Source organism: Calidris pugnax, unplaced genomic scaffold (genome assembly GCF_001431845.1).
Source record: "Calidris pugnax isolate Ruff unplaced genomic scaffold, ASM143184v1 scaffold20, whole genome shotgun sequence".
In the NCBI taxonomy this organism is placed as follows: Eukaryota; Metazoa; Chordata; class Aves; order Charadriiformes; family Scolopacidae; genus Calidris; species Calidris pugnax.
The window spans coordinates 22,441,398-22,468,209 of NW_015094510.1; the positions used below are offsets into that span (position 1 = coordinate 22,441,398).

The 26,812-nt window shown below is 50.6% G+C and overlaps 1 protein-coding gene across 1 annotated transcript; it reads right to left on the reverse strand.

Annotated features, from left to right (window-relative positions):
• Nucleotides 1-11,724: 11,724 nt before the first annotated feature.
• On the reverse strand, nt 11,725-20,912 carry ALOX5AP (arachidonate 5-lipoxygenase-activating protein). The gene is made up of 5 exons (XM_014965807.1): nt 20,552-20,912; nt 15,786-15,885; nt 14,205-14,275; nt 13,192-13,273; nt 11,725-12,548 (listed from the first exon to the last, which is right to left on the reverse strand). Exons 1-5 carry the CDS (start codon nt 20,619-20,621, stop codon nt 12,386-12,388), a joined length of 486 nt encoding a protein of 161 aa, XP_014821293.1. The 5' UTR covers nt 20,622-20,912; the 3' UTR covers nt 11,725-12,385.
• Nucleotides 20,913-26,812: the final 5,900 nt, after the last annotated feature.

Sequence of the window (26,812 nt, forward strand, 5' to 3'; positions counted from 1 at the left end):
AAGCAGTGTTTATCTATTTGCTTTACTATTGGTACTTTCTGGTGTTGCGTGAAAGGTCTTCAGGTAAACAAAAACAAATTAGTGTCACTAAGAAATATCTCTTGCACATAATTTTTCACCTTTGCACAGGGTCAGAGCAGAGGTGTGAGATGATGGGCTCAAAGCCAGTGTCTTTACTTGTTCTTGTGTCCCAACACAACCGTGAAATCATGTTGATTGATTGACACAGAAGTGAGCCCAGTTTTTAGTACTGAGGTCAGGCAGACTCAAGTCCATGTTGGCTACAGCCAGTCTTTGCTGTGGGATTCAGTAACGGCTGCAGGTCCTCCTTGCCCCACTTGCTGCAGCTCCATTGGGTTTAGCTGACCACAGAACCCAGCCAGCTTAAAATGGGCAGAGAAAACACAGGCTTTTGGGCATTCTGGATCTTCTGAGTTGAATTTCCGTTTACATAAGACTCAGTCTTCTCCTGGGCAGCTTTTACCTTGTTTGCTCTCCCCCGGCACACTCCTCAAGGAGATGGTGATTCCTGTGGGCTGCAAACCGCATTCCCTAAATTGGAAGAGAGATTTCATGGAACCTGAGAGAAGAGTGAAGCCAGGTAGAGCCGACAAAGCTGCACGAGGGACTGGAAGGGGGGGAAATTAGAAGGGGGCCAGATAGGGCTGCGGTGGTGACGAGGGACAGCAGAGCCCCCCTGACATGGTGCACAGCAGGTGCCACACCGGGCGGCAGTGACGGGGTGGGGGAGAGCAGCAGCCCCAGCAGCCTCCCACGTCCTCCCTCCCATAAATCTGCCTCCAGCCGACGAGAGGCGATGTGCTCATCCATTCCCAGCACTGAGGGTGCCTGTCCTTTTATAAATCTAACACAGTATCTATTTTCCCATCCTTGACTCTGGGTAGTTGTGCAACTTTTAGCCCCACCAAGAATGAAATGGGAGCAGCGTACGTTTCCAAGAGGCAAATATATTGCTAATGCTTCTCTTTCTGTTTTCTTTATCCCTCACTTTCTTAGATGCTTAATACATACCTGCTGACACAATGTCCCTTGGGAGTTCAGCACCGCAATAGCTCTCTCTGCCTTCTCAATCTTCCCCTTCTTGGAAGGACCTTCTGAAAGTATTTCTAGACATTAACCCACAGGTCCTCTGCAGGGCTGGGGTGTGCTGTCGGGAGTCACGGCTCTCCCTTCAGCGTGCTCCTTCAGTGGGACAACCCGGACTGCTATAGCTCTGCCATAGCTCTGCTGGATCTCAGCACTCACTCAGGGCAATCAGACACAATTTAGGATGGCTCCACCATTCTCTGGTGGGTTTCTGCCCTGTGCTGACTCCTTTCTCTTTGTGCCTGTGTGTTTGGGTATGTGAATCATCTCCGATATAGCGATATACGCCTGTACACAGAATAGCTCTGTATGGCTGCTGAATGACAGGGCTGCTAATTGCATAAATAAAAGAGTACAAGTAATGGAAACAAAATCAATGTACCCAGGCAGGAAATAAGCGAGTCATTGATATGAAATGCACATTATACTACTGACAGGTGTTTTAATATGGCTTGTGAAAAAGGGATTTATTTATAAGGAAAAAGCTAAGACAAAACCTCAGAGTCTAATTATTTATCCAGCTATGCAATTATTAGTTATAAATCTCTAAAATGGCTGAGAAAGTGTTTGGGGAAATGCCAAGTCTGGCTCTGTGTGAAATGCTATTGCTAGGAACTGTGTTATTCCTACCGATATATTATGGCCAAAGACACCAGAGAATTTCCATTTTCTGGGAGCTCTGCCTTTTTGCAGCAAGAAATGTGCTTTCAGTGATGGCTTTAATATCGTGTTACAGGCTTTGGCCGCACAGGGGAGGAGGAGTGGAGGTAGTTGGGCCTTTCTGGATTAAATGTCTATTATATAGTTGCCAGGGACAACAGGGGACTGTGTTTAATGACCCAGGTGGTCCCTTCATATTCTGTACTCATATCCTCTGCTATACAAACGGTTCCTTGGGGATCTGCCTGATCAAATATGAACTGCACTAAATCCTGAGACCTGTTGGAAGAGCATCGGCCTAAGTGATATAATATGTGGTGAGGCAGAAAAGGAGCGTGTGAGTCAGCCAGGCTCAGTTTATCCTGTGCCGGCCCCGAGGCTGCAACGTTTGAGACACAGGATGATGACAGGTCCTCAGGAGCAGGGGCATGGATTTGCCTCCCTCCCAGCCACCGCACAGAGGGGTCCTTTGCTAGAAGCTGGCACTGGCTCTGCTGCAGTGCTCTCTGCACCTTCCATCCAAGGCACACCTAACCCTGGAAGGCTCCTGTGCCCAAAAGCTCAATGTCACTAGACATTTGCCTATGGTAAAGAAATAAACTCCATGATGCAATCAGTAGAGCCTTCTGGCATAAGGAGCAGGGTACTGGTGGAAGAACTTTGTCTATGTGCCATAATTGTAGCTTTACCCACATAGGTGGTGAATATAAAGAATGAATTACGTACCCTTGTATAGTTTCCACAGAGCTATACCACAATTGTATGCTTATGGTAGGGGTATCTGAAGCATACCTCCCACAAAGTTCTACCACACTTTATAATGAAAGACCAAGAAACCGGACTGGTAATGAACTTTAGATCCCTTGTTAGTGTAAAGCATATTACAGTAGTGAAGCATAGGAAAAAGCCAATTAGCATTTGCCATCTGGGTTGGAAAACCCCAGACAGCAACAATAAAGAATGCTGCCGTGTCGAGAATGAAACTCATGAAAGCTTGTCCAATTGACACCTGCCAAGGCCCACAGCAAACTGGTTTGAACTGGGATGTGTAGCCTGCCTAGGGCTTGCCACACCTCTACTATAAAACAAAGAGCTGCAGCACAGGCTGCGCTGAAGAAATGGTTGCTGCATCACCCCCTGTGCTTTCTCAGCCCAGAAGGGAGGGAGGGAAGCATTAAAGATCCTGCCAAGTGTTGTCCTGAGCTGCACTTCCACAGCTGCTGGCACTGTATTTGTGCTGGCTTGTCTGGGGACATATATCTGATGCAGGTCTGCTCTGAACTTGCATTCGGTGGCATTTTTGCTGAAGGAGGCTGAGGATGGGATGCAGTAGGTGCAACAGTGCAGGTTTCAGGGTTGCTCCTGCCATACTTCTATGAAAAAAACCTGAGTGAAGCCAGCACATCAGTCCCAGGATGCCACTTCTTCCATAAATGAGGGCCTCACCACTCACTGAGTCTCTTGTACAAGCTGCAGCAGGTCCAGCAGTATGGGCTGGTGTGTGCCACCAGTCCTGCAAGTGGAAGTTCAGCAGGTGAAACAAAGCTTGGCTTCCTATTCACTCCAGCCGCCACGTAACACAATAGGCTCAGAGATGAACAATTGCACTGGCTGCATTGCTAATTTCTCATTGATAATAAAGATTTGGAGAGGGCAGCACCATGTGCCATGGGCTCTAGGTCCAGGCAAAGAGGACTGAGCACCAGCAATGACATGCTGCATCATTAGAGGGGCCTCAGGATGGGAATGGTGGTGTTTGTCTGTGTTGGATCACCTTTCTATGGCATGGAGGATGGAGTGATGAGAGGGGACAGTTACTGGGAGAGGGCAGAGTGACGCAGAACATGGCTTTTGCCCTGTGCTGCTTTCAAGTGACAGCAAAACAGAAGGTCAGGGCAGGTTTTGGTTGTGTGAGCTTCCCCAGGTGGATTGAGGATGCCAGCGGGTTGCAGGTCACGTTGCTTGCTTGCTGGGGTACTGCTCAGCATCATCACTGGCCCCAGGACCTGTCTCCTCACCCAGGCCACAAGGAGACCGTTCACACACACCTCAATGCTGTTACTGCCCTTGGGGCTGCAGCTGTGTGGAGTTCCTGCACAAGGACCACGCTGTGCCCTGTGCCAGCAGAGAGGTCCCCTCCCCTGTGAAATGTGAGGAGGAGGCTCCTTTGCTACTGCAAGCCCCGGAGCAAGCTGGTGGCATCTAGGCTTGATGTTTCCGTGTGACTGATGGTCATCTGCTGGTGGAGGGAGAGAACAAGCCCTGCCCAGCTACAGTCTTGAGGGCCTGTGGACTAATATTTCTTTCATTTACAGTGCTTTTTCACGTTAAACTAATAAAACCCACTTGTACCATCCTGTAATCATTTGCTGAATCATTTGATAAAGGAACAGATTTGGCAGGATGTCTCTTAATTGATCTGCAGTATGCATCACTGCTCCCTTCCCCTCGCCTTGGTGGAGAGCCTCAGTGCGCTTTGCAAAATTAACTAGGAGCAGAAATTCGTCAAAATACAAGATCAGTGGTACTGAGTCAAACCAAAAATCCTTGTTGACATGATCCTGCCTCTGATGGTGGCTGAGAGCAGATCCCTGTGAACGGGTGTAAGCACAGGGCAAACTCAGTGACACTCACCAGGCCTCCTATGATTTCTGGCTGCATTTAAGAGCAGCATTTGAACGTGCACAGGATGACACCACTGATCTCAAGCCCAACACCATAACTACACAGGAATCATCCAAGTGCAACCTTAGCTACACCAAGCCAAACACAACTCACAGCCGCCAGCAGCGGCTGCACCTTTCGCTTCCCACCCTGCAATAAGTCTTGCAGCAGCTCTGGCCTCTCAGACCCTTTCTGCAGACCCCTGTAACCTGCAGAAACAGGTGATCTTTTGGCATTTGCAGGGGTGGGGTGGCTCAGGGAAAGATCTACAGGATGCTGCAGCTGAAGCAAAGATGGGGATGAGACAGCAGGCCCGGGACTGGGAAAGCAAGGGTTGGGGAAAGCAGAGGGAGGTATGAACCATCTCCTTCCAGTGCCTGCAAGCTATCAAATGTGCTCAGTGGTGTGTGAAACCGCAGCCTTGCCATGTGATGTGTAACCTCACGTCTGGACCTTCACCCACCACGCATTATTTACATGGTGGCAGCATGTGGGGTGACCGGACCAGATCCCCTCACGGCCGCTGTGGGGTGCACAAAGTTAACCAGGGGCAGTCCTGTGTGTCACGCATCTGTCAGCGGGTCCGGACTGCCCACAGCCACACAGACGAGTGTCTCCATGTCCCACAGCGAGCAAACACCCAGCCTGTTGTGCCCCACGCCTGAGGAGTGCCGGGAAGGCAGCCCTGTTTCAAATTAGGATGTTGAACACGCCGCCGGCTGGCAGCTCCTCAGACCACACAGCGCGGGGGGAAACCAGAACGTGTCACAGGGAATCTGGGGATGTAGAGGGAAAGGAGCCGAGCCCTCTGGAGCAGCCCACCACGGAGTGAGAGGTGATGCAGGACACTCAACACCTCGGAGGCCAGGGCAGCCTCTCGCAGACATGTTTTATAGCAAAATACCGGAGCTAGGTGCCGCTGAGGTGGAAATGTGGTAAGCCTTGAGCTTCGGGTTTGCAGCATCTGATAAATGCCAGGCTTGGGGGAATGCGTGTAGTCCCGCAGGGAAGCGGGTGGCTCTGGTGGGATGGGGACTCCTCATGGGAGCTGGCCCAGGACACCTGGCTGGGGAGACTGTGCTGTTGAAAGGGTAGGGATGTATCACTGTTTTTTTATCTTTCTGCCTTTCATTTCTCCCTTCTCATAAAAGACTGATTCCAAGGCTATGTGGCGTGTGTGTGAATGGGAAAAGTTCAGCTCACTTTTGCCAGAGAGCTGGAACTGATGTTTTATTAGCAACCTCTTCAAATTTGAGCTGAGACTACGCTGCTGCCAGTGAAAGCTTGTCAGAAGGGTTACATCCTCCTACTTCAGCCCAAACAAAGAATAAAATTACTGACTTAAGCCCCTGCTTGGGAAATGAAAGTACTTTTCTGAAATACAGCAGCCCAGGAGCCATTAAACCAACATTAGGTGGGACAAGCGATGACTGCCAAGGGGTTTTGTCCCTGTAACATGCCTGGACAGAGTGTCCTGCTGCTATTTACCATTTGTGAGCTGTGTCACTAGTATGTTGTGGGTAGGGTCAATGCTGCCAGAGATGTGCATCAGAGGTTGCAAGCTTGCAGGATCTGGGTACAGCCATGTCTTCCGCACTGTGTGGGGTGCTGTGTCAGTCCTACAGACCATGTGAGATGAGAGAGGGGGGTTTGGCCTCTGGGTGACTCTACAATAACTCGGTGTGAAGTAGGTGAAGAAAACCTCACCCACGTAGCAGTGCCTCAAGACTAATACATCAGCACAGCATTTTCACCACGCAGAGGTAAAGCCCCATGAGCTCCACAAGTATTTCTGTTGGGGGGTCCTCACCTGCAACACTGAGGATCAGAGAGATGAAATGAGTTAAAAACAAGCAAATAAAGGCGGCGGGGGGGAACTGTTTTCATCCAGCTCAGCTCCCATCATTGTGTCACCAAACAGCTCTGCCAACAATCATATTGACTGGAGAGAGGGATGTGGAGAGGACAACATGGAGAAGGATGACCAATTAGGGCTGGCACTGAAGGGGATGCTTGATGGGAGCAGGGAGAGGCAGCACATGGGACTTGGGGAATGAGGTCAGAATTAGCCTGAGCAGTGGGGTCATGCCATGAAAACTATTATTTTCTGGTCTTCAGCAGCGCCTCTGCTGCAGGCATGTGGAGCTAGATATGCTCCGAGAAACCACAGTATTGTTAAACACAGCTCAGGACTGAGCTGTGACTTAAACTCTGCTAAATGACAGCCTGATTTGGTTTGTGGCTGAAGCTGTCTAGTCTCAGACGAGGAGGTAAATCCATCCACCAGCATCTGTCCACCAGCAAGGGTACGGGGTCCCCGCCGAGGTGAGAGAGCGCAGGGACGCACAGCCGGCAGGATTGTGGCCCCACGGCTGCTGGCGGGGACAGGCACCCTCCCCTCCCATCTGCTGAGGGCAGTGGGCAGGCTGGTGCCGCCTTTTGAAAAGAAACTGCTGCAGCACAAATAACTGGAGAAGCATGAAGCAGCTGGCCTGGGGACATCGTGCCGCTCCGCTTAATCCCCGAGCGCTGAGGGGGCTCAGAAAACATTGTCTGGGGACGGAGGCGGCGGTGGGGCTCTCCTGGGAAAGCAGAGGCACAATGAATCAGCCGTGTGCTTGCTCGAGTGGTGGCAAACAGCAGCGCAGCGGGTGGCAGCCCCTCTCCCGAGCCTCCTGGAGCATTCCCTGGCCTTGCGAGAGAGAGGTCACGGCGTGCAAGCAGTCCCTGCCAGCTCCCACACCGCGCTGCCACAACCGCCAACTTAACGCCACCCCAACACCACCACGCCTTCATTTTTTTAAGTGAAAAACACACCATAGTTGCTCTCTGCGCCCCACATTGCAGCTGGCCCTTCAGTGTCCGGTCCCCTTCCCTCGGGGATGAGTGGGAAGCGCCCAGGGGATGGCATCCAAGCAGCTCAGTAGGCAGGCAGCACAAAGCCCCAGGAGCTCGTCTGTCTGATGAAATCATCTCGCAGTGTGAAGATCCTCATAGCTGAAACTGAAAAGTTATTTATTTCTCCTCTAAAGGGGAAAAACAGCTTGCTGTGGGGGCTGTTTGTCCTTTGGGGCAGGAATCTCACTTTTGCCAGGTTTCGTGTCTCTGAGCGCTGGCTGGGAGCAGGGAGATGCTCTGGCAGCAGGGTGGGTGGAGGAGTGATGATGCCCTCCTGCCCACAGCCTCCCTCTGCTGGGGCAGGTACACCAAGAGGCAGAGGCTGGGCAGCAGCTCGAGGTCTTTGTCTCCATGGGACATGTTTTCCTGATGGTCACGGCAGTGCTGCTAAAAGCAGCTCTTTCTCTGCTGCAGCCAGTCAGTGGTGCAGAGGCTGCTTCTCCACCCTAATCCCTTGAGGCACCGAACCATCTTGAGAGGAGCCAAAGCCGAGGTGTCCTGCACCCTTCGTGACAGCCCTGGGGACAGCAGTCTTTGTTGCCCAAAGGGACAGTGAAGCTTGTACGTGTCCTCCAGGTGACTCAAAGGGACATTGCAGCCTCCAAGGTCCTTCCCCCTCCTAAGCATCAGTGTGTCACGCTGGGCAGGCGCTGCTGGGCTCTGCAGCTCACCAAGGGACTTTTCCATGGGAACGCTCACCCTGCTCACTCTGGGACATAAGACCAATATAAAATCACCCAGGGAATGGTTCTACCTCTGTTCTCACTCTGTCCTGCCCTTTCACTTATTGAGGGTGGACTATTTCCAAGCACTACCAGCATGGCCTAAACCTTCCACCCGCCGTGGTCTGCAAAAGGCACAGCACTGACTTGGGCCAGTGCTTGGTGCTTTGCAGCATTTCAAAACGGACATTTTAAAGGTTTCTGTGAATGTTAAACCAGCTGCTCTGCCAGAAGAAAGTAATCTCAGAGCAGGTGAGGGCTGAAGAAGCTGCCCAGGGTCAGTCTTTGCTCCACGCCAGCAGAACTGCTCTCCTGATCCTCAGGGACTCATTTGGAAACTTGGCTTGGCGTAGACATGACTCAGAGCGAGCTGATACTGCACAGGTCGATTTTGCAAGTTCTGGGGAACTGGGAGTCTGGGAAATACTGCAAGAAACCCTTGTGGGTGATACACACATATTTCTTATCCCACTTTGATGTTACCTGCTTGCTTAGACCCTGTACTAGGCAATTCACCCGCTTTGTGATGGACAGGATGGGGGTCTTGCTTCAGGACCGGGCTCCTACACGCCAGAATAATAAAAAATAGCATTCGGTAGCAACAATGCATCTGTTCAGAAATGCGGGTGCTGGGGTATCACTGTCAGGCTTCAAAATGGAAAGGAATGGCTCATCCCATGGCCAAAAGCAGCGGCGTGCCGATAGGGCTGAGTTTCCACTAGAGGGTTGTAGTGCTGTAGGGAATCGGAGGCGGTTGCTGTGGCAGGAATGCTGTGCTACTCCAGGCCTTTGTCAGCAGATCAAAAGCATCCTGTGATAGCCTGGCTTCCAGCAGTCTCTGCAGTCTCTGATGTACACAGCCTGCGAGCTGTGAGAGGGCTGGTGCCTGAGCAACCCGCTTCCCTGCCTTCCCTGAAAAGCCTCTGGCATTCACATGACTCAGCACCTACTACACATACATATACACACATAAAAATATACATATGTATGTACAGATATAGTAAGCAAACACACCATGTCTGTGCTATACACACACAGACGATATGTTCATTTGTGTATGTGGGATTTGGATGCAGGAACAGCCACGTGGTGTGGTGGTGGCATGCCATCGTGAGGAGCTGGGGCACCTGGAGCCCCAAAACCCGGCAGCACAGTGAAGGGCGCAATTAGCAGCATCGTTGCAATCAGCAGGATGGGAAATTGAGAGCTGTTTGCGTATAACGTTCTGGCTCCAGGCCAGAAGCTGCTGTGCACTGCACCAAGCATGGGTGCTGGTACCTGGTGCTTGCAAGCCAGCCTTGAATGGGAGCCACTTCTGCCACCAGTCGTGTCCCTGCATCCATTGCAGCTCAGTAAGTGCTAGTGAATTCACGTGTATGTGACCCCAGTATGCACCCACATATCTTTTACAGTAGTGTATGCATTTTTGCGTGTGGATCTATAGAATCATAGAGGGGTTTGTGTTGGAAGGGACCTTTAAAGGCCATTCAGCCCACCCCAACCCCTGCAATGAGCCTATGTTTGTGCAACTTCCTGAGCAGCTGGTGTGCAACGTGCCGGCAACTGTACTGCACAGATCAGGGTGGTTTTACTGCCGAAAATAAAAACTGGAGTTGTCTAACACAGTGAGGAAAGCCCAAATAGCACTGACGTTGCCTTCTTTTCATAGAAAGAGTGGGAAGGCAAATGCAACCACAAGGCTTGCCTGTATCATGGAAAACACAATGTGACGTTCGCAGAGAATTTACATAGTGATCGATTTATGTACCACCTGTTTGTCTGATACTATCACCATTTCCATTTATAGATAGAGGGAAAATAGATTTTGCCTACATTTTCATTGCTTTTATTATCAGAGAGGCTTTGAGGAAGTAAGTAGGAGATATTCTTGCAAAATAAATGATTACAGCAAAAGATGGGCTTTAGCTCCCTCATAAGATCACCTGATCTTACCTAAATACAGCTACGTAGAAACCAATCATCAAGTCAACAGAGAGGCCTGAGAATGATGGCATAGATTAGCTGACCCAAAATAGACATTTGAATCCTCTGCCTTTATAGCTGACTGGTGGAGAGCCTCTTCTCATGCTAGCAGGAGACATCAGAAGGAGCTCAAGTGAGCTGTTTCTTACTATAGAGGACAAAAAGGCACCAGGGGAGACTCATGCAGCTGGGGAAACCTGTAAGGTGGACACAAAGGGTTGGGAGACCCACCTCCCACCACCTCCCACAGAAGATGGTCTTCATAAACAAGTCTCAGACCTCAGGGAGACCAGACTGGCTGGAGAGCAGGGACTGTGGTCCTGGTGAAGTGTCTCTTCCTCTGAACTGAGTCATGATGGTGGCAGCATGAGTCTTTGCTCCAGAACACAGGGGTTACCACTCTCCTCCTGAGGTGCTGCCATCCCTTGGTGGACTGAACCCCACAGGGCAGAGGGATGGTAGGTCACCACCAAGGACGGGTGGCTGCTGTTGAGCTACTGAGAGAGGGTGGCAGAGAAGCATGGTGTGAAGCAGGGTTTGGAACGTGTTACAGTGGTTTAAGAAGGAGGGGGGGGAAGGAACCTAAGTGCTGTCTGTGCCTGGGAAAAAGGTGTCTCAGCAGCTATAGGTTAGGAGGTTAGATTGTATTTTTTTGAATTGCCTATTCTAACCAGTAAGAACATTTATTAGCCAATCATCATGCATTAAATCACAGAATCACAGAATCATATGGGGTTGGAAGGGACCTCTGGAGATCATCTAGTCCAACCCCCCTCCCAGAGCAGGTCCACCTAGAGCAGGTTGCACAGGAACTTGTCCAGGCAAGGCTTGAATGTCTCCAGAGAAGGAGACTCCACCACCTCCGTGGGCACCCTGTTCCAGTGCTCTGCCACCCTCAAGGTAAAGAATTTCCTCCTCATGTTTAGGTGGAATTTCTTGTATTCAAGTTTGTGCCCATTTCCACTTGTCCTGTCCCCGGGCACCACTGAAAAAAGACTGGTCCCATCCTCCTGACACCCTCCCTTTAAGTATTTAAAAGCATTGATCAGATAATATGTTTATTACTAATAACTATGTTTATTACTAATCTTTCACATCTAAAAACCCTGTAGAAGATAAGAAAAACGGGGTGTTTGTTGCTTTGGCAGCATGAAGGGTCAGGTGCAGAGGAGAGGAGCCATGCACAAGCCCCTCTGCCCCATCGGGCAGCAGCAAAACCCACCAGCCCTGGTACGTGGTACAAAGGCAGGCAGGTTTCTGCGCCTGCTCCTGCAGACGGCTCTGCAAACCCTCTTCTCACGTAGCAAGGAGTCTCTGTCCCTCCCAAAGGAGTCATAAAATACAGCTTTCTCCATCCTCATGCAGTAATCAGGCAGGCTTAAGAGCTTAGGCACTGTTTAAAAAGATTGTGCCGGCCTGTTTGCCTATCTCGGTCCATTTCTCTAATCAAACCAGCTCCTCGGCAAGGACTTGTAGGGGCACATTGTTAGTGATGGAGGCAGCAAATTGAACTTGCTAATAGAGAGGGAGTTGTTCAACTTGAGTCTTCTCGAGGCCATGCTCAGGGCAATTAGCAGCTGGCACAACGAGCCCGGCGCTGCTCCCCGCGCTCCGCTCCCTGGCCAGCTGCCGAGCCGTGGAGCATTGGGATCACGCACCAGGCAAAGAAGATGGGAGCAAACAGATTTCATCCTTTTAGACTGTTTTATTAAACAAAGCCGAGCAAAACAAAACCAGCCCCACCGTCAATACACCAGCTCCTTATTTACGCAAGACCCCTTTCCACAGCTCCGGGGGAACAAAAAAGGCTGAAGTGTAAATGAGATCAGTGTCGGGAGTGTTATGCGCATGAATATTTATCAAGGAAGACCAGACAGGGGCCAATTTGCCGCCCTCCCGCAGCAGCTGGAGCTCAGTCATCAACAAGTGGGAGGGAAAGGGCGGGTGAAGAGGCTGGTCCATGCCTTTGGATGGGCAGGGGCGTGCGGGATGCCAAGAACGACACCGAGAGGCTCCTGGCTTTTGGGACAAAAGCTGGGTACCACACAGCCATGAAGCAAGCATACGATGTCTCTTCCAGTCACGCAATCGGCTTGCAAGCTGCAGTTTAGCCAAAAAACTCTAAAGAATTAACTGGAAGTTGTTACCATTCCTTGGGCATGCCAAGTGCTCACGGTAAATCTTTTTTTCCTGAAGGAAAAAGCAAGGTTAAGTCAAACTACAAAGCCCATCAAGCACGAGATTTACAGCAATCTAAAAGGGTTACGGGTTCATTTCTTAAACAGTTGAATTATGGCTGCTTCTGGGTATCGATATATTAAGCACGCTGACCCCCTCAGCGCCGCGGGGAGTTAGGGGATGAGCAGCAACGGAGAGATCGCGCTGGTTATCGTTTTTATGTGCATTTCAAAGTCACTTCCAAAAAAGAAGACGAGATAGTAGTTGAGTATTCCAGCCACGGACATGAGGAACAGGAACAGAATGATGCGCTTTCCAAATAAGTAACCGGGAGTGCTGAGGAGACAGAAAGGGGAGAAAGCAATTCATTAACATACATCACCTCACGTGAAACATCCTCAGACTTCAGACTCTGCTGTTGAGACCAGCTGAAGGACCTCAGGGGCTGAGATGGAGGGGGCAAATTTCTTCTCTATCTTGCATTGCAAGGCAGCTGTGAGCTCTTAAATGCCATTTTCAGGATCCATTTTGGTCTGGATTTGGCCTCATGCGCTCAGCGTAGGCCGCTGCTTACAAAAGTGGCTATTCAGAGGGATTTGTATGTCTTCTCAGCCACCACAGGCTATGGGGCAACCTTGTTCCACATGTGTGTAAAGAGCTCTATTAATACAAAAGGACGATCTTGTGCAAACAGTGGCACTAACACAGAGACATGCGTATTTGCAGAAGCTGTGAGCAGGAGCTGCTGAAGCAGCCGCTCTGTTCCTGCAGCCCCCCTGACCCCAGTGCCACTGCCCCTCCTTCATCTCCCAAAGCTCCTCCTGTGCCCCCAGAATAGCAGGGCTTTCCTGCACCACCCCGTCCAAGCAGCCATGGCAGGCAGCTCCCTGAGCCGGCGGCTGTGCCCGTGGAAGTGGCAGCACCTGGCTGCGCTGCCGTGGCATCCCGGGTTTGGAGAAGAGGCTCTGCACGCCCTTACCTCTGAGTCCTTTCCCCGAGGTAGCCCACAAAGTACTTCTGCCTCACAAACAGGTACATCAGGCCGGCAAAGGCGGCAGGAGCTGAGTAAAGGGTAAAACGAGGCATTAGACACCAGCACAGGTCTCTCTGTACGTACCGTCCCCATCTGCTGCCCAGGCTGGACTGGGAAAGGGGAACCTGCAGTGTTGGGCTGTGGGATGAGCACTGGAAGCAGGATGGAGACCTTTGCACGGGAAAAAGAGCACCTGCCTTGCCCACACACCAGCTTTTCTAAAGAATTTATGGGTGTAATCCTGCCCGCAGCTGGGTTCGCTGCAGAAACCCAGAGCGGGTCATGCTGGGCTCGGGATGGAGGGTGCCAGCTCAGGCACTGCTTTCACCAGAAACAAAAGGCAGCTGATAGATGCACTTCTCTAGGAGAAAGAGGAGGACTGTACTATGGTCCAATACTCATTTCTGAGAACATTAGAAGGGACTTTTCTCCTTTCCCTCCTAATTATTGCTTTTTCCACAATTGCAGGCAGCATCCCTTCTCCTTTCTTCCAGAAAGAATAGCCACAGACCCCAGGAAAGTACTCATCTTAACTTGAGGAAAACTCAAATTGCATTAAAGGGGATCATCTTTAGAAACGCAGGTGAATAGTGGGCTGCCCTCAGCTCTGGAAAAGGCTGGCAGCTCTGGCAGTTTAATGAGCCCATTTCCAGTGCTGGGGTGAATAATGCAACATCCAGCATCCCAGTGCTAAACCCTCCACCCAAAACAGAGGTATCTCATCCGTAATGCTTATATGGGAAATGGTTGGAATCGTGTCTGGGGACACATTTTGGCTTAAGCTGTGCCAGGGAGTGTGCTGCTAATTAAACAGCATGGCAAGCTGCAGGACAGCTGGGTGAGACTGGTCCCCCCGCTGCGGGAGAATTTGGTCCCGGGAAGCGTAACCTCCAAAATGCTCAGCATCCCCTTGCTGAAAGGGGTGCAAGGTCGAAGAGGGGAAACAACTGGTGTGTTACCTTGGCTGCAGAGGAGGCCAGCACACCACAGCACGGCCAGAAATGTAGGGTACGTGTGTCCGCAGTTCTGGCTGGAAAGGAATTTGTCGGAGAGAGGTCAGAACACGGGGGAGACAGAAGCAAAATCAGCATGTTTCACCAGCAAAGGGTGGCGGGGGGTGAATTTGGGCTGCAGTAAATCCCGCTGCAGGTGGGTTTATACCCCCAGAGTGGTGGGAAGCCCCCGACCTGCCTGCAGCAGGCAGCTGCCCAGGGCTGGCTGGCGTGTCCGTGCCCGAACACGGTGGCAGCCTCACCCCCGGGTCTGCTTCCCTGTTTCCTCACTGGAATAAAAGATGCCTTTGTCCTGCCTGATGAGGAAAACAAACTGCCCCACGCACACGCCTGGCACCTGCGAAAGCCACTTTCCTCCTCCAACCTGTTTGATCACGGCACGTTTATAGAAGGTGCTGTGTGCTTCATTGGCCTGGAAAATCCTTGCAATTAAGTCATATTATTCAAGTCACTGGCATTGAAAGCTGCATGAAACCAACAAAAGGAGAATCGCGCCGCAGACAGGAGTGTCCCACAGAGTTAACATGTGTCTTTGCAGGGGAACAGAAGTGATTTCCAGCCTCCTCCATTGGCCGGGAATGTTTTCTGAGGGGGAAGCACTCTGTCCTTGGCAGAGGTTGCACACCTGTGAAGGGCAGCACTTGGACGTCCCATCCAGTTTCAAGCACAGCATCAGTACTTCATGGGTAATAAAAAATATTTTATGTTCTTTTCTCTTCTGGATTGGAATTAATTTTCCCCTCTGCTCATCTCTGAAGGGATGTCAAAGACAAGAGTAAGGATGTGGTGGAGAAGCAGAGAGCTGTGTGCCAAGGGAGCTGCCCGGGGACCAAGGGATTTGTAGGAGCTCTGCCACCGACCTGCTCCTCAGCATGTCAGTGTCTCTCCACTGACTCTTTCCTTTTGAGTTGCAGTGCCCCTGGGACCCTGGCTGTGCTCATATCACACTGCCAGCGTTAGCTACTGCTGGGTGAACGGGTTCCCAAATGAAGGGGAATAATACAATAAATTCAAGAGGAAATGGACACAAACTTTAATGTAAGAAGTTCCACCTAAACATGAGGAGAAACTTCTTTACTTTGAGGGTGGCAGAGCACTGGAACAGGCTGCTCAGAGAGGTGGTGGAGTGGTGGTGGAGTGGTGTCTCTGGAGACATTCAAAACCCACCTGGACAAGTTCCTGTGCAACCTGCTCTAGGTGGACCTGCTTTGGCAGGGGGCTTGGACTAGATGATCTCCAGAGGTCCCTTCCAACCCTATATCATTCTGTGATTCTATGAATAAGGTTGCCAGTTCAATACAAATACAGCACCCAGAAAGGAGCTGGGTTCACCAGCAAACATACTGGTGAATTGCAGGTCTAAATGTCACAGCAATGCATGCAGCAGTAGAACTGCAGAGCAAAACCTTCATCTGGGGGCATTTGGAACCCATCTCTGGACCCCAAAAGTGTTTGGATTAAACCCTAGCGAAGAGAGAGACAAACCCCACTCCGTCCCCACTGGCTCCTCAGGGCTTGTCTACTCACTTGGCAGTGTAGACGCGGTCAAAGGCGGAGGATCCTGGCCGCTGGAACCCCTTGCCATTGCAGTGTTTGCTTTCATGCTCCACTTTGTTAGCAAAAAAAGCTGTTAAAGAAACACAGAGTATTCGATCTGAGATGTAATTTGGAGATACTGCAGCGGCTGGGCTCAGGTCTGTTCTCATGAACTGTTCTCAGGCTGGATGGCAGGAGAGGACGCGGCTGCGTGGAGGTGCAGGATGTGGCCAGGGTGCTCGCTCTGTCACCATGGTATAACCAAACCCTCTGTGCAAGGGCACAGTGAGACGTGACCTCAGGCACCCCCATGGGTTCGTGTGTGACTGACAGCAAGCCCTCCCCTCTGAGCCCTCCTTCATGCCCCCACTGCACTTCTGGCAGCCCGCACCTCTGCCTGCTGCACAGCCCAGACTCCATCCCTTGTGCCCCCAGTGGGAAAAAAGCTTTCTAGAAAAAGCTGCCAAACCCAATTCTCACTCTCTAATAGAGCAAGGAGAGAAGGGAGTCTCTTCTCTTTCAGTGATACCCATTTGCCAAACCAAGGACATCCCACAGGGCTGCTTCGTTTTCAAGAAGGGCCCACTGAGAACTTGGTCCTGATGGCTGATCGCTATGTGTCCATATTGTGTGTATCTTCCTTTTAAGCAGCAGTGGTGTGTCAGCATGTTAGCTGCTGCCAAAATGCAGCACCTCAAGATAATGTGCCATGCACCTGACAAACACGTTTTATCTGACGACAGTAAACCCCAGGCCATCAATCATGTGTCTAAAGGCACCAGACAGAGCCCTCACAGGCTACAAGCTGCAAGCTTTGTATTGTCATGCATCCCATCCCAGTGCACACAAATCACCCCATGGTTTAGAATATTAGCCATATATATACATATAAAAGATATCCCATCAGGAAAAATATTATTATAACAATAGAAGTGTAAATTGATAAGCTGCAGGATTTAATCCCTAGAATCTGAAGAGTTACCTCCTTTTTCCCCTCACTGATGCTGTAATCAGGTCTTTTGGACTTCCGTTGCCTTCACTAAAAGCCACTGAGTGATTCTCTGGGTACACACAGCCTTTCTCCAGGAAAACCCACAGCACTTTAGGCCAGTGTCCCCACTCTGAGCCAGGCTGCAGACCCTCCCACTGTCACGGGGCACTGGTTGGCTCCTGGAGGACCTGGCCCTGGGGAACCCAGAACAGGCAGCATAGCCAACAAGAGCTCCAGGCATCTCCACCTGCATGCCACTCCAGCCTTTGGCATGGGACTATTCACCTGCCTCTGGTGTCTAAGAGGACCTAGCTGAAGAGGACTAGGCTGGATGGAAATATTTTGTACAGTACAAAAAGTACTCATAGTAGATGGAAAACCACTTCCTGCAGGGCTGGGACTGCATGGGCTCCGTGGGATACATAGTATACCTCCTCGCTTCCTTTTAGCATGTACGTGAAACCACTAGAAGATGCCACAGCTTCGGAGAAAGCCAAGAATAAACTATCTATATCTCCCTCTCTGCTGCTGCCGTCGCTTCCACTTCCCAAATGCTGATGTGTTGCTGCAGAGAGGCTCTGAAAGGCTGAGAGCCATCAGGCTGAACAGAAATGTGTCCAACGTGACAGTGGTCACAGTGGACAAGAACTTGGAGGTGCTTGTGGTGACACTCATGGTGCACAGTCTCTGGGACCAGGGCCGGCTAGTCATGGGTGTGCTGGGTCTCCTGGGAAGGATCTGGCTGAGGAGGTTCAGGCATTTGTCCTGGAATCTCTTGCTGTCTCAAACATGGTGTATGGATCCTTGGTCAACAAACTGGGCATTAGGGCAAAGGACAGATGTAGGGTTATCACGTACACTTGAGGGACAGGCTTTGTCCCATCTCACTTCAGAGACATTGAGAAGTGCTGGAAAGGTGGATATTTTCCTTCTGTAAACAGTGGGTGACAGAGGGAAACTGAGGAAAGACACCTCCAGAGGTCAATCCATACTTCCAAGAGCTAGTGGCATGAGAGAAACCACCCCACTGAAGGGCTGGTCTTTCTCCATTGACACAAGAGCTTAGACAACCACCTCACATGAGATGTCCATCTCTACAGAAAATGCCTCAGACGATCTACCCACTAACCCACTGCAGTGACTGTATTTCCTCAGGACCACATGGACCCCTAAGTTGAAGGCAGTCAATCAGAAGGGGACTCAGCATGTCACTGTCATATGGAGAGGTGGAGCCTTCTGCTTCAAGTGAGATTTTTCCCTGGGAAGTGGCTCCCCAGTTCTATGGTTCTTTAGCCCTGTCAACCCCACATGCCCTGTAGGCTCCCAAAATCTCTCCAGCAGACAGCCCAAGAGTTGAGTCTGAGGTACCTGAGGCTCAGTCAGGCTGAAAGTCTGCAAAGGACCAGAACAGAGCTGACAGATCCCATCCAGGGGTGGTCCTTGCCATAGGTCTGTGCTCACATCACGGCAGCATTGGGATCCTGTTAGCCTGGCACTGGGGAAATGGGAGGATACACCATGAAGCAGCTTGCAACACCATATTTCCTGCTCTTGACCCTGAACCTCAAGGCGAGAAAGTGGTTTCACAAGCTGGCATGAGGTGACTGAAAGGAGCAGGGCTAGAGCTGAGGGGTTTAATTAATCTCAGCTGCACCGGGAGGTGATTCCCTGAGACACCAGGGATGCACAGGCTGCCCTGAGCCTGAACTGTTGCAGGCCCACCCTGGCACAAGAGTTGAATCCAAGCCTGGTTGTTTCACAAGTTCATGCCAACAGAAACCATGTGCTGATACTCCAACCTGGCGAATGCTGGCAAACGTGCAGGTTACTCCTTCTTTCCATTGACTTTGCTTTGCTTTCTCCATCCCAATCTGCCCAGCAATGACCACTGATTTGCCCTGAAAGCTGCTGACTTGCAACATCTCTCATGCAAGAACAAAACCTAAAGCTACACGCGTGACTCAGCAGCATCCGGCCACATGAGTCATTCTGTAGGATATGGAGATTCCTGATACGAACAAGGTGACAGTAACTGGACAAGGTGACAACAAATGGATGTCAGACTGGGCCAGCACCACAGTCAACCTCCAGTTTTGGGAACAACAGCATTCACCTAAACTGTTTTCTAATCCTGCAGAAAAGCATATAAACCCTAATTTACATGGTACTAGCTTCATCACCTTCTTAAAGACAATCAAGGAGATGCCCAGGTGCTTTGCTGAACCTGAGCCACAGCAAGAGTCCAGTACAGCTGACATCCCTTGACGAGCATTTCTACTGCCTTGTGTACTGCATTCCTTGCAGGACTGCATATCTGTCTGATCTTCCTAGACAGAAAGCCTGGGAGGAGGAAATCAAATGACGCAAGGTCTGAAATGATGGCTTAGGGCTGTGTGCCACCACTGCTTGGCACGCAGAGCCCCTTGCCAAGCACCGTGCTGCCCGTCTGCAGTGGTTGGGTCAATAATCTCACAGACAGATTGCCATGAGATAAAAGCATGTGTCAGGCTGGAAAGCAAATGATCGAGTTTCGTAGTGAGAGGAAAAAAACCTGTGTCTAAAGTCATCTGGTTAAATAGCAAGAAATGTATACCTGGCATATTTTTTTCAATTGCAGTAGGGGCTCTGATCTCAACGTGCCCTATTCCAGTGACACCACACACTAAGCATTTACCCGAAAAGAGGGCTGTATTAAATGGTGTGGCATTTGGTGCCTATGTCAAAACTAAACCCTTCTGCACCTCTTTTTTTTTTTTTTTCACTCTCTGGCAGCCAAGTTTATGCTGAGGCTTCCACCACTTCCCCTTTCTGCAGCAGCCCAAGAACAGCCCACTTCCTAGGACGCGACGTGGGGTTCGTGCTCAGTGGGAGTCTCCCATTCATACCAAGAAGCCTTCACAGAAATTTTCCAGCACTTGCGTCAAGCCCCCCCATCCCACTGCTGACTCTCCGTGAACCTGGGCAATCTCAGGGCAGCTGGGGCAAACCTCACTGCCTTCTCTGTATTCTGGGCAGAATTTCCTGGTAAAATGGTTAAATATGTATAAGTGATGATGGTCAAGTCCAAATCAGGTTTGCACAAGAGAGAAACTTGTTGGTTTATTTAAAGAAATGCTGAAGAATAGCAGGGACTAACTACAGAGGTCTGAATAAGAGCCAAAAAAAGGAAACTTCTCCATTGCAGGAAATGGGCAGTGTTCTTGGGACTGCAGCTGAGGTTGGTTGGACTGTAGGACCTGGAGATGCAGGAAAGCAGGAGAGCTGCTGCCCGCAAATAACCTGGACAGACTCCTCCGATGAGTCGGAGCAGTTTTGCCCCCTTCGCCCAGCTCCCTGCAAAGGTCTGACCCATCGCAGCCCCCTGGAGCCCCAGCCCCTGCCCATGGCTGGAGAGCAGCCCCGGCTGCCCACATTAAGGACTTTAGCCAGGAAAGGAGGTCTCAGTCCTCAAATCGAAATCCATCTTGTCACAGGGTGGGTACCTCAGCTTATGAGTCCTTTCATTAGCTGACATAGAATATCAGAGAATATCATAGAATAGCTCACTCCAGGATATCTGAGTAGGACCATGCGACTGCCAAGACACTGCAACATGGGCAGGCAAAATGTTATGCTTAGAAGATAATTTCTAAAGCCAAAGTCACACCTAAGCACGCACACACTTATATACAAAGATTATCTATCCAAAGATCAGATCAGCATACATCATCCTGAACTTTTCTCAGCTCCCATTAAGCCCTTAAATAAATGCTTATTTTTCTCTTACCGTTCTGGACAACACTTATCAAGGTGACGATGGCGAGCAGGACGACACTTCCAAGGGTTTCCTGGTCCATTTTGTGAGTGGGTTCTCAGGGTGGACGGTGCAGCCTCGGAGGCAGCTTAGCCCTGCAAGCACAGAAGGAGGAAGTGGAGGTCTCTCTTATCTTGAATCACGAAAACATTTCCTATGGCTTCACAGGAGAGTGGCAGCGCCCTGCACTAGGGTGGCTGTCACAGCAACACAACCACAGGCTTGCTCACGCACTCAGCGTGTGCAGATGAAGCCCAGAGAAACAAGAGAATGCATGTCTGTGATCTAGGAGGATATATAATGTGGAAAGATATCTGTTGCCTCTCCTGCACAGGAGCAAAATAGCGACCTCGGTATCTGAAGTTCATCTGAGCATTTGGCTAGCTGTGTGGAACAGCGGAAGGTGGCTGGGAGGGGAAATAATGTTGGCAAGTCTCAATAATACTGCTGCTCCCAGGCGTGTGAACTCCTTGGTCACATCTCCATCAGCCTCAGCAGTGAGGAGACCACCAGGAAAAGCTCCTGATCCATTGGGCATATTTGAACGGGCAGCACACAAATGCTGTGAGCGCCGCTGGCGGGCACAGAAATATGTTTTTTCTTACCAGGGATGGATCCTGCATCCTTCCCCCTACAAATAACTCCCTGGAAGATAATGACAGCTGCCAGCATTCAGCATTTTACAGGCTCGGACTTCACAGTCGTACCCCAATTTTAGCAGTTGAAGCCCAATACAGCTTAACATAATTGCCGCAGCATGTTCACCCCTTGGCTTTGACCCCGTGATGGAGACAGCAGGGAAGCACAGGCTGCAGTGTTGGACCCACAGCCTCTGTCAGATCACTGGAAAGCATCCTTATCCAACGTGCACATCATTTCCTGGCTGTAACTGCTCTGCACCCTCGTGCCCGAATTCTGATGGGGAAAAGCCTTATGAAAAATCCTTACCTTCAGCAGGGATTTAACACTAATAAAAGTAACATCTTCATCAGACTGAGCCCTGAACAACTTCTACCCCATCTCTCTCTCCGTCTATACTCGACCACATGCTATCCAGAAGGTCTGCGTGCCACCCAGCATCCAAACCACAGCCGAATAGCTGGTTTCCTCTCTCTGGATGGGACACAGCCTGGCAGGAGTTCCCAGCAGGTGCCAAGCTGTCAAATCCATCTTGTTCAATGAGGACACACTTACCTACAACGGTGTTTTTATCCAGTCTCTCTATCATGCAAATTATTATTATCTGTACTATAAGTTATGGAAAACTCTCAGGTACTTTGGGTACAAGCAAATCATAGAATCATAGAACGGTTTGGGTTGGAAGGGACCTCAAAGATCATCGAGTTCCAACCCCCCTGCCATGGGCAGGGACACCTCCCACTAGAGCAGGTTGCTCAAGGCCCCATCCAGCCTGGCCTTGAACACTTCCAGGGATGGGGCATCCACAACTTCCCTGGGCAACCTGTTCCAGTGTCTCACCACCTCATAGTAAAAAATTTCTTCCTGAAAATATATAGAAACATGCTGTGTGAGAGGCAGGTGATCAACATTGTGAGTTGTGACCTTTTGTTAACCTAATAGCAGGCTGTCTTTCAAGAATACATACCCGGTAGTCCACACAGACACAAATGTGTGGGCAGCAAGGCCACAATTAATACCTAGGTGGAGACCAGGCCTTTTATAAGCCAAATGCTTTTATTAGGACTGAAGTTCTCCTTTTCCCCACAAAATGGCCTTTTCTTACTAGAACATCAAAGTTTGTGTTTTGTGGTCTACTGAGCACGGGATCATAGCTGGCATTTAAGGATGGTATTTAATGCTAAGCTTCTACTAATCTCCTGAAGAGGAAAACCCATCACCTAAATGCAGTTATGGAGTTACGTCAAAAGAAGAATATTGTCCAAGCAGAGACCAGTGCTGCGACTGTGAAGAAAGGACCTATGCATGGACATGGGCAGGAGGGAGCTGCTGAGAGGATAGGGGGAAGGAGACAACACAGGTCCTCAGGGCATCTGGAGCTGGATGAGTCCCAGTTGTCCTCCCACAACAGACACTGATCCTTCCATTTCTTCTGCCCGTTTTACACCAGTGTAAACCTACCAGGCAGCTTGCAGCTTGGTTTTGGTTTACAAGGAGCAGTAAAAGCAGAGCAGACCACCCTGAGACAGTATAAGCCTCCACCTTGCCATGAAAGTGCATGCTCTTCCCTACTTTCAAAGGCTTCCAAAGGTGGCTTCAATTTGGCAGGAGTCTCACATTAAAGGCGGCAGGAATCAGGCTGCTAAGGTTGGAAATTGCCATAAGGCACAAAGCAATGCAGGCTCTCCTGCCTCTTGGCACCTCTCCCCACATCCTCACCCCCGCTCTGCTCCTCTGCTCTGCCCCTGTCCCCTGTCCCCTGTCCCCTGTCCCCTGTCCCCCGCCACCGCTCCGCACCACAGGACCTGCCGGTGGCACCCGTGCTTTACTGGAAACCCAGCCCCTTACTTCCTCCTGCTGAGGCTCGCTCCAAAGTCACCCCCAACATCTGTGTGGAGGAAAGCGGGCCTCCCCTGTCCTCTGTCCCCTGTCCCCCGCCACCGCTCCGCACCACAGGACCTGCCGGTGGCACCCGTGCTTTACTGGAAACCCAGCCCCTTACTTCCTCCTGCTGAGGCTCGCTCCAAAGTCACCCCCAACATCTGTGTGGAGGAAAGCGGGCCTTCACCCTCCTCCCTGCAAAAAATCCCCAACCCTGACACCAACTCCAGGGGCTTGCTCAGCTGATTTCTGGGTGTGCGGGGAGAAGAAAGCTTTGCCAGCAAAAATCTGTTTGGTATGGCTGCCTTAAAACAAGAATTGCAGGGGGTTTTTGTGTTTTGTTTTGTTGTGGGGGTTTTTTTAAGTGCAATATCACTCCGGGGGTTCTGTTTAAGAAAAAGCAGAGGAAATCAAGGGGGCACGAGAGACACTGAAGGAAAAGTCTCTTCCCTGTATCTGGCAGAGCAACACAGTTGTAAATACAGTTGAAGAGAGCAGAAACCCCTCGGAGGGGGGAATGTCATCTTTTTGTACCCCTTGGAGCTGGAAGAGCTGCAGCATGAAACCAGCCTCTGGCAAATATTTTTTGCAATTTGGGGAATTGCCTTGGCAAGGGAGGGCTAAGCTGGAGCCAAAATGACTCTGCAAACAGCTTCTGACATATCTAGAGGTTCATTTGTTCCCACTCCCTGCAAACCTAAACATCTGGGGGGCTCTTTCCCCCCCTTCTTTTGCAGGATACACACAGGATGGCTGTCAGGATCAGGCAAAGTTGGCACCGCTTGAGAACACTGACCACCTGGGAGAAAGACTGGTGTGAAACACCTCCGTTGTATTCCACTTGGCCATTTGAAATAGGGGATTTTCTCAAGTAGATAAAAAGAAAAAAAGGGAGGAGGGATGGACACCTTGGGGCGCGGTGCCTGCATCCACCGTAACCCCCCAGCTGCTCTCCAGGCACGGGTAATTCTGTGCTTCAGCAGCTGCTGTCAGACCCCAGCCCTTCTGCTTGCTGCGTGGCGATTTGACGTCCACATCTCCCTGTCTGCGGCAGATAACCTTGACACGGTGAGCCAGGAAGCTCATGAAAATGTGCAAAGCCAGCGAGCTTTTCCAGCGGCGCTGCGAGGCTTCCCGCACATTAATCTCCTCCTCTGGAAATCTTGGGCAGCCAGTCAAAATAATCCTTTCAGAGAATTGCTTTCACGCTGGAGAGGAAAGGACTGGGAACACACATCTATAAATATCTTTCGGGATGTTCATCTCTCTGCTCAGTGCTCGGCTGCAAGGACTCCAATGAAAGTGTGTGTCCTAATAAAATAGAAGCTGTTTCCGTGAAATTCCTATATATAGATGTCAGACCACACACAGCCATCATGCTTCATCAGAAACACAATGGGGCAAAAGCCCCCTGGACTGGTTGGTTAATATTAGCACTGGGCTTTGTACACTTAAAGCGCCGCAGAACCACCAGATATGTAGTAGGTGTGACTACCTGCTGCCATGTCGCCTGCTTCAGCATCCCATCCTTTCTGGAGCCTGACAAAACCCCAAATCTCCAGCGTGAATGGAGCTGGAAACGAGAAGCACCACATGAAGAAAAGGGCAACGCTGCAGTTTTTAAGTGCTGTCTTCATTTTGCATGGCCAAGAGAAAGACACCGTGGGAGCTGTCAGAGTGCCGCCTCGAAAACCTCTCCACCTCCAAACTTCCCAGACTTCATCCTTTCCATTACTGTCTCCATCCTCCATTTGTCCAAACTCAGCTCAAAACACAGCGCTTGAAGATAAAGCCCGTAGTCCCTCCACCCCCTGCTCCAGGGTGCAGCCTCCTCCTCACCCTCCTTGTCTCACCCATTGCTCTCCTGAGTAAAATTTCCAAATTTCCCTTTTTCTATGAGGGCCATGTTCTGCTGATGTCCCCATGGCTGCACTTCACCCTCGGGTCCATTTCTGCAGCGCTCCCTCCTCACCGGCGAGCACTGACTGTGCCAGGGCTCCCCTTCCCCACAGCCTTGTTTGGGTTTATTTTTATTAAATTCCTGAGGGTTGAGCCCAGAGCGTTGCTGCAGTGTGCCAAGACCAGTTTGAACCCCAGCCCCTCCACCAGGATGCAGGAAGCCCACCTCTGACCTGGGCACATCAGCAGATCCGGTATTCTCTCTGCCATCAGGAGACAGGAGAATTGAGCAGGGCCCAGGACAGCCCCTTCTGAGGACTTTTTGGTAAAGCGCCCTGATTTCCCAGGGAACTAATGATTAATAGGGTTTGAGTGGTGTCCAGTGAGTGGCAGAGCCACCTCGTGGGGATTTCCTCTCTCTTGTCTCTCCCTCATCTCTCCCTCCCTTCCTCCCAGGAAGCAGCATCTCAGCAGTCATTGGGATACCATGTGGTGTCACCGTGGTGGCGCCCCGACAGCCCCAGCAACCAGCCACCTGTCACAGGAGGAAGTTCACAGAATCTCAGAATAGCTGAGGATGGAAGGCACATCTGGAGGTCATCTGGTCCAAGCTCCCTGCTCAAGCAGGGCCACCTAGATCCAGTTGCCTAGGACCATGTCCAGAGGGCTTTTGAACTAATCCAAGGATGGAGACTCCACAACCCCCCTGGGTGGCCTGTGCCAGTGCTTGGTCACCCTCACAGTGAAAAAGCCTTTCCTGATGTTCAAGGTGAACCTCCTGTGCTTCAGTTTGTGCCCGTTGCCTCTGGTCCTGTCATTGGGCACCACTGAAGACAGCCTGGCTCTGTCCTCTTTGCACCTTCCCTCCAGATATTTATACACACTGATGAGATCCTCCTGAGCCTTCTCTTCTCCAGGCTGAACAGTCCCAGCTTTCTCAGCATTTCCTCATAGGAGAGAGGCTTCAGTTCCTTCATCATCTTTGTGGTCCCTTCATTGGATGTATGTCCCTGTCTCTCTTGTGCTGGGGACCGTGGAACTGGTCCAGCACTCCAAGTGTGGCCTCTTGATCTGCTGGCAGCACTTCTAATGCAGCCCAGGATACCACTTGCTGCCTTTGCTGCAAAGGCACGTTGCTGGCTTATGTTCAACATGGTGTCCATTAGGACCCGCAGGTCCTTTTCAGTCAAGCTGCTTTCCAGCCATCAGCAACCAGCGTATATCCGTGCATGGGACTGTTCCTCTCCAGGCACAGGACTTCACACTTTTCCTTGTTGAACTTCATGAGGTTCTTGACAGCCCATTTCTGTTGAAGTTTCTCTGGATGACAGCATGACCCTCTGGCATATGAGCTACTCCTCTGCGTTTGGTGTTGTTTGCAAACTTGCTGAAGGTGCACTCAGACCCATCATCCAGATAATTAATGAAGATATTGAACAGGACTGGATCCAGTATTGACCCCTGGGATATACCACTATTTACTGGCCTCCAACTAAACTTTATGCCACTGATCACCACCCTCTGGTCCTGGTCGTTCAGGCAGTTTTCAATCCACCTGCCTGCTCATCCAGCATGAAGAGCTTCTCTGTGAGGATCTTATGGGAGACGGTGTCAAAAGCGACAGCCCATTTCTGTTGAAGTTTCTCTGGATGACAGCATGACCCTCTGGCATATGAGCTACTCCTCTGCGTTTGGTGTTGTTTGCAAACTTGCTGAAGGTGCACTCAGACCCATCATCCAGATAATTAATGAAGATATTGAACAGGACTGGATCCAGTATTGACCCCTGGGATATACCACTATTTACTGGCCTCC

What these genes read in the sequence shown, in the direction of transcription:
- ALOX5AP (XM_014965807.1), bottom strand. Translation starts at nt 20,621, where the DNA reads ATGGACCAGGAAACCCTTGGAAGTGTCGTCCTGCTCGCCATCGTCACC. An exon ending in GATAAGTGTTGTCCAGAACG is followed by an intron (nt 15,886 to 20,551) that starts GTAAGAGAAAAA and finishes TTTCTTTAACAG; the next exon opens with CTTTTTTTGCTAACAAAGTG. An exon ending in GACCGCGTCTACACTGCCAA is followed by an intron (nt 14,276 to 15,785) that starts GTGAGTAGACAA and finishes ATTCCTTTCCAG; the next exon opens with CCAGAACTGCGGACACACGT.